The following is a 7547-nucleotide window of genomic DNA, read 5'->3' on the forward strand; positions in this document are numbered from 1 at the left end:
CATTGCAGTCCTTAACCCGGCTCTGATACCATGTTAAATATGCTTGGATCTCAACCTCAAAAGCTAGCTCAAGAGGTGAGGTTGTCCTCACATATTTATACACCCAACAGTCCGGGAACCTAAGCAATGTGGGACTTCAAACAAACTCACAAATACCAACTTCAACACCCACCCTCACGCCTAGCGTGGGCATGGGCCAAACGCCCACATTCGGGAACCTAAGCAATGTGGGACTTCAAACAAACTCACAAATACCAACTTCAACACCAACTTCAACATATCTACTTTACGGTATAAACTCAATTGCTCAGAAAAACCCAAAAACGCCGAATATTACCTTAATAATATTTCTAGTACCAAAAATATGAAAACCTTCAATTAAATATTAGTCCGTCATCCCGAACTAATACTGACTGAAACGACTCCAAAAACGGTAAAATTCCAATAAACGTCACAAACGTCCAAATTAAGCATATACTTATTTTTCCGGGCGTTACACCAACCAAAATGAGATAGTATCACCTGAACGAAGCTTGAATGAAACAAATTTCAAAAACCCCTTTGCAATCTCTCTTCCTCAAATACTGTAGAGATCCCTCTACCATATAGAACTTTTGGATCTACGCCCACTCATTGCACTAAACCAGACACATTGTTATAGATTACCAGATCTATACTCCAATATGTCTTTCCAAATTGCCTCATAATCGTTTAGAAATCTTCATAAACTTTTCAAACTATAGGTATGAGAACGGGTACTATAATATTTTGTCCAAATCCTATCTATTGTCATCCTTAATGTTGTTATATTATTATGATTTTTATAATTTGATGATGACATTGTATACTTCCAAACAATATAATAAAAATATAAAGACATACAATATAAAATTTTGAATATTATTCATTTTGTGATTTTAAAATAGAATAATAATAATAAGTTGCTAGAAATTGAACCTTAAAAATGAGTTTCTTGTTTTTAAATATCGAGCCCGATATCAACGTCCAAAACTAATTGTCTAGCCTTGATCTCTATATATCCTGACCTAATCGAATGCTTCAAAATTCACACAACTTCTTTTTCCTTTCATTCCATTCATATTCATCAAAAAATTTCAGTTAGAAAGAAAAAATGGTTCTTTCTCAAAAGCTTCACGAAGCTTTCAAAGGCACTGTAGAGAGAATCACAGGCCCAAGAACCGTTTCCGCTTTCAAAGAAAAAGGAGTTCTTAGCGTCTCCGAATTCATCGTCGCCGGTGATAATCTCGTTGCTAAATGCCCCACTTGGTCATGGTAATTTCCATTTCCCCCTTTTCTCAATTAGGGTTCATCGTTCCTTTCTTCTGATTGTTTTATTTTTTATTTTTTTAATTTAAAAATTCTAATTGGGTATTTGGTATATTCATCATATATCTTAGCAAATATAGAAATTGTATTACTGAAACTGTTTTTGATTCATGTGGTAATGTTTTCCACTTTTTTTGATAGGGAATCGGGTGAGCCAAGCAAGAGGAAGCCATATTTACCATCTGAGAAACAATTTTTGATTACTAGAAATGGTAAGATTATGGATTTGAGAATGCTTTTTTACATATTGAGTGTTCTTTCTGATAATTGTACTAGGAATTTGCATTCACCTTCTAGAGGTATGCATAAATGCTATGTAGCACCGAATCCTCTGAAATTATGAAAATAGGCGTGTCGGATATCACACTTGTTATCGTGTCTCGAGTCCGCATCTGGGTCCATGCTTCATAGTTTAAATGAGGAAATGACACACCTCTTTACTTTTGTTACATAATAATTGGGAAAAAATTGGTTTTTTTTCTTTCTGTTGGAACTTGAAACCACCCTAGTTAGAGACTTTGGCATTCCAGTGATTTCACGGAGTATCTCCTCCACAAGTTTATGTCCTTTTTGATGCACAATGGTTTGGTTGGTTGCTTAGATCAAAACTAAAAGCACTTCGCCCTTCCTTAAACAGTGCTTTGTGGGGGATTTAACTACAGTCCTTCCATACAAACTGAACCATAACTGTTGTAAAAGTGTGTTTGTAATTGAGATGATGTTAAATGGTTTTTACCAAATAGGGAGGGCTTAAGTGTTTTGTAAATACCTCAAGGGAGGTTAGGTATGTGTAATTTCCCTGATTTGTATTCGTGCCATCGTGTTTTGAGACCTTTCCTATTTAATGGCCGATTTTCGAAATTGTTTTGTACAAACAGTCCCTTGTCTGCGGAGAGCTGCATCTATTGAAGAAGAATATGAAGCTGCCGGAGGGGAAGTTCTACTTGATGATGAAGAGAATGATGGATGGCTAGCAACTCATGGAAAACCTAAAGGTGTTTATTCAATTAACGGGAGACATGCATATAATATATTGTGCTGCAACTTTAATACTTTGATCTTTACACCCTTGTAATTTGATTTTTCAGAAACTAAATCCGACGAAGATGAGAATTTACCTTCCATGGAAACTCTAGAAATCAGTGAAAAGAGTTCTATGAAGCCAATTTCTTCCTTCAAGGAAGGTGAGGACGATGAAGATATACCTGATATGGCAGAGTTTACAGAATATGACAACATTATTGAGACAGATCCGGTAAGTTCATACTACATATACATATTACAAAGCACAATCGCTGAATCCTAATAGTACCACATAAATTGTCAAAGCAAAACTTTCAATTTTATTTAATCATATAAATGAGGAATAGAGATAAGTATATTCTTCTATATGTACATGTGTTTCCATTTGGTCAAAACAAGTGGAATAGGGGATAAAATAGCTGATTGAATTTGATGTGTTTAGTAAAATTAGTGGTTGAAATAAAGCATAAATATAAAAGGACACAAAAAGGTATTTTTAATTAATAAATTTTCAATTAAGATAATGAAGGTAAAAAAGAGAGAAAATATGAAATGTTAAATGCTCAAAAGCTAGATGAATTGAAGCAGCATCTCAAAAAATGCTACAACCACGCAAGGGAAAACCGTTACCTAATAACTCTAGTTTAGTATTATCAACCTTGCGAATTGAAGTAGCTACTGCATATTAGTGTTATTTGAGATGCATTTCAAATTTAGGAGCATCACTTTATCGGAATAACCTTCTACTTCTGGATTGAAAACTATTGTCACATAGATCATGTCTATTAAATTTGACATAATCTCAATCATTTGATATATTTGATATATTAATGAGATACAACAAAATTGAATTGTTAAACATTTATAAGATGTATCTCCTTCACATATCAAATGATTTCTGAGTAATGCAAAATTTTATAGGTATAATCTGCTATAATAACTCTAAACCTTTCTAATACCTGATATCATTTCTTCAAATATGGTTGCCATGTGCTGTCAACTACCCATAATAATTGTTTGCTAACTTAGTAATTTTGAACTTAAGCCCATAATCCTTGATCACAGATTCACACTTATAACTATGATGGTCGATATTTCATTTGAATTTGAGCCCTAATTTAATTAGCATTTCACTTCATGTAGGATTTTTAGATCATACTTTTAGATTGTTGCTTTTTGTTTGACACTAATTTGAGTAATGTGATTCATGTCATTTATTTTTCCTTTTGCTTATTGGCGGCCACTCTTCAGTCCACATATCTAGTAGCTCATGAACCTGATGATGATAATATTCTGCGTACGCGCACATATGACATCAGCATCTCGTAAGATGAACTTCTGTATATATATATATATATATTTTAAACATAAACCTACTTCATTTCAGAAACAGTTATTTCTTTGGCAATGAATTTAAAAGAAGGATCTTGCTTTTTATGCAGGTATGATAAGTATTATCAAACACCTCGTGTGTGGCTTACCGGATATGATGAGGTTTGTTTTATTCACTTGATTGTTGTAAAACATACTCAGCCACTTTTGACTCGCTTATATGATTATGGAAAAGCTACTACGACTATAATTATGAGTTTAAACTAATTAACATAACCTGTATCTAGAAGTAAAAATATCGTATCCGTAACATATGTATTATTCTTCTTATTTGGATGAATAAGGATGAAATCATTTTCACTGTTACTCTGCCATTTATGAAAAACACATGGACTGCAAAAATAAAGTGTTGTGACATTAGTGTCTGAACATAAAAATTGTGAATTTTTTTTATGGCTCGATGCTTTTACGATTTAGGTTAAATGGTTATGAGAAACATAAACCTTTTCATTATTTGAAACTACATTATTTGTCTTGTGGCAGTCAAGAATGCTATTGCAACCAGAACTTGTCCTTGAAGATGTTAGTCAAGACCATGCACGCAAAACGGTGAGATATGGCACATCATCAACACACAACACACACAGAAACACTTGTAGATTTGCTACAATTTATGTCAGAACAGAGCTAATTTCTAACAAAATGTTGCAGGTAACAATTGAGGACCACCCCCACTTGCCTGGAAAACATGCATCTATTCATCCTTGTCGTCATGGAGCAGTGATGAAGAAAATCATTGATGTTTTGATGTCACGCGGAGTTGAGCCTGAAGTTGACAAGTAAACCAACCCTTTTGTTTCTAATATCATATTTTACTTTCATTTCGGATATACATGCGATCCATTTAATATAAACTTCTATTTTCTCTTATAAGATGAGTCCAGGTAACACCATCCATTTTTCCATATTATATTGTATGTTCCTAATAACTGCTATAAACTTATTTCTGCAGGTATCTGTTTTTATTCTTGAAATTTATGGCTTCGGTTATTCCAACAATCGAGTATGATTACACCATGGACTTTGATCTTGGAAGCTCCAGCAATTGACTAAGGTAATTCGGATTCTTTTTGTACCAGAATGGGAATTCAAGATGCATCCTCTCGTTACCACTATGAGCTGAACTGAACTTGTGATGTTAAGATTCTATTGATGATATATACTTGTTTTTCTTTACACAGAAGGTAGCTGCATGTTCAAGTATAACACGAGCATAATCTCTCTTACCAAATCTTTCTTTGTTTCTGCGCTACATTAAAACTGTGAATAATCTAATCTGTGATCATAACACAGTTATTGTAAAGTTTGGAGTTATTGTAAAGTTTGGTCTTTTGAGTCGTCGCTGTCTAGAATTTGGACAAATTTCCTTTTGAGATGTGTACATATTTGACATTCCACATTCTTAAAACTATGTTGCTCCCTGCAATATAAATTTATTCGCTTCGTATACCGCCTTTGTGAGACTGCCTATGTTGCTCCCTGCAATATAAATATATTGGATTCCTAGTATGTTTTAAGTTTTAGAATCCACTTATCAATCGTTAGTTGGTCCAGTAGTGATTACGGTTCAGTTCTCCGGAACTGCGATTGGGAGGGGGCTTGACCCACTTGACCCACTTGGATAAAAAAATGGAGAATTGTTAAAATGATATAAATTTATTAAATATTTTAAGAAATTTCAAATGACACCAAAAAGAAAAGAATGAGGAAAAGTAATATTTTTTTTAAAAATTTTAAATGATTTGATCAAAATCTAATATTTGGATTAAAAAATGGAGAATTGTTAAAATGATGTAAATTTATTAAATATTTCAAGGAATTTCAAATGACACCAAAAAGCAAAGAATTTGAAATTACTCTTTCACTCTATATAATGTTAATAATTGTTTGTTATTAATTTTTTTAAAATTTTGCAAATAAGTCTTTAATAATTTTAAATTATACCAACTGGTCCTTTTAAAATTTTAAAAATTGCAAAATAGTTCCTAATTTTAATATTTTAAATTTGATCCAAAAGTTTTAAAATTTATAAAAATATTAAGAAATATTTGAATTATTTAGAATAAATCTTTTTACTATAACCAAATAATTATTTTTAAAATAGATGAATTTTAATTGAACTATTTGAATTATCCAGAATTTAGAATTTCTTAAAATTTCTAATTACATTATCAAAACACACTAAAAAAAGAATATTTTTAAATTCTCCAAAAGCCACAAAACAATTGTAAGGGATCAAAATGTTCCAAATATTTAGATTAACTTTTTTTTTTTTTGTTTATCACCACCGGTTTAGTCCGGTTGAAGGGTCAGTTCTAGCATCAAATGATTTCAGCCATCTCCCGATCGCAGTTGCAACCGTGGTTCTCCCTAAACACAAGAGGTAACTTGTCCATTAAACACACTAAGTTTCTTGTATTGCTTACAAGAAATAAAACTATTTATAAATCTACTTATATCCAATATTCAAATCCAACATTACAAGAGGTAACTTGTCTCGACCTTTATAGCTTTAGTGATTCAGTTTTTGAATTTTCTCATAAACAAAAACCAAAAACCAAAATCCAATTCAGTACCAGTACCACCACCACCATACTCCAACGATTTACATCTTTTAATTTCTCTTAGAAATGATACACATAATCCAACTCAGTATCAACCCTTCATGTGCCCCATGTGACAAGTAATAAAGTGACAAGTAAAGATCATCTCCACAAAGATTATTTTATGAATTTTCTTAAAACATATAATTAATTATCTATAATATAAGAAAATTTGATGTTTTGAAAAATTCAAAAATACCATTTGTTCTTTTTTTGCCACATCATGAAATTAGGGGCAAATTTGGTTCAAAATCAAAAATTTGGACCAATTTCGCTATTGAACCAATTTAGTTACTATAATTTTGTATGTTTTATTTGTCTTTATGCAATATTTTTTCCTTCGTTTTCATCCGTGATGAAGTGACAAGTAAAGATCATCTCCACAAAGATTATTTTATGAGTATCAGAGTAAGACTACCTTCAAACTAAACAACGGTAAGAGGACACCATCAAGCTATCCTCCAAACTTCAACGGACTACTCCTCATTACCCGGGCGTTACCCACGTGGAGGCAATATTCAAATAGAAAGTGTGAGTATTTCATAATCATTATGTAAGACATAAGGAACATATATAGTTGTAAATAAATAACCAACCACACATATACCAATACAACATATCTATCATATACGCATACTTACTCACAGCTACACATTATCACCTATTCACAACATCACCATATGATTCAAGCATAATTATCAGTTAGATACACCACATCGGAAATAATCAATAACATCAAATCATGCATCATCACAACAATGCAATGCAACAACGATGGACTCATGCATGTGGTACCAATTTGTCACCGATGACTCCCAAAGATCCCCACCATAGGATCGATTCCCGCTTGGAACCGACGCTCAACACAAAACGCACTAAATCCACACACTGGAATTAAGGCCAACACTGAACCAAAGGTCCTACAACATCACTGGACTATCGTTCTACAAATATGCTATGAATGAATGATGCTCAACATCACAAAATCAACGACCACGCCTAGTCAAAACGGCATCATCATTCATGTATTCATCAAAGTCATGTCATCATTTAAACACACAACATCACAAGCATCTTATTCAACGCAACATATTTAACAATTAATCATGTTACCAATCAACACAACAATATTCACCAAAGTCAAGTATAGGAACACGAGAATTCACAAAGTCAAGTTTCATA

At 32.7% G+C, this 7547-nt stretch overlaps 1 protein-coding gene across 2 annotated transcripts; it reads left to right on the top strand.

Moving 5' to 3' along the window:
• Positions 1-998: 998 nt before the first annotated feature.
• On the top strand, positions 999-5211 carry LOC131616839 (autophagy-related protein 3). Of its 2 annotated transcripts, none has more exons than XM_058888295.1 (10): positions 999-1293; positions 1489-1559; positions 2226-2342; positions 2436-2602; positions 3622-3695; positions 3813-3864; positions 4246-4311; positions 4414-4541; positions 4715-4816; positions 4947-5211. In XM_058888295.1, the coding sequence occupies exons 1-9, from the start codon at positions 1133-1135 to the stop codon at positions 4809-4811; spliced, it is 933 nt and encodes a 310-aa protein (XP_058744278.1). In that variant the 5' UTR covers positions 999-1132; the 3' UTR covers positions 4812-4816; positions 4947-5211. The 2 variants fall into 2 exon arrangements, with proteins under 2 accessions (XP_058744278.1, XP_058744277.1); XM_058888294.1 differs by having other exon boundaries at positions 1000-1293; positions 4944-5211.
• Positions 5212-7547: the final 2336 nt, after the last annotated feature.

This window comes from Vicia villosa, linkage group LG7, assembly GCF_029867415.1.
Source record: "Vicia villosa cultivar HV-30 ecotype Madison, WI linkage group LG7, Vvil1.0, whole genome shotgun sequence".
Lineage (NCBI taxonomy): Eukaryota > Viridiplantae > Streptophyta > Magnoliopsida > Fabales > Fabaceae > Vicia > Vicia villosa.

Excerpts from the sequence above, each read along its gene's own strand:
- LOC131616839 (XM_058888295.1), top strand. The coding sequence starts at position 1,133 with ATGGTTCTTTCTCAAAAGCTTCACGAAGCTTTCAAAGGCACTGTAGAG. Across the intron at positions 3,865-4,245 it reads GGCTTACCGGATATGATGAG|TCAAGAATGCTATTGCAACC; the intron begins GTTTGTTTTATT and ends GTCTTGTGGCAG. Across the intron at positions 4,542-4,714 it reads GTTGAGCCTGAAGTTGACAA|GTATCTGTTTTTATTCTTGA; the intron begins GTAAACCAACCC and ends TTATTTCTGCAG.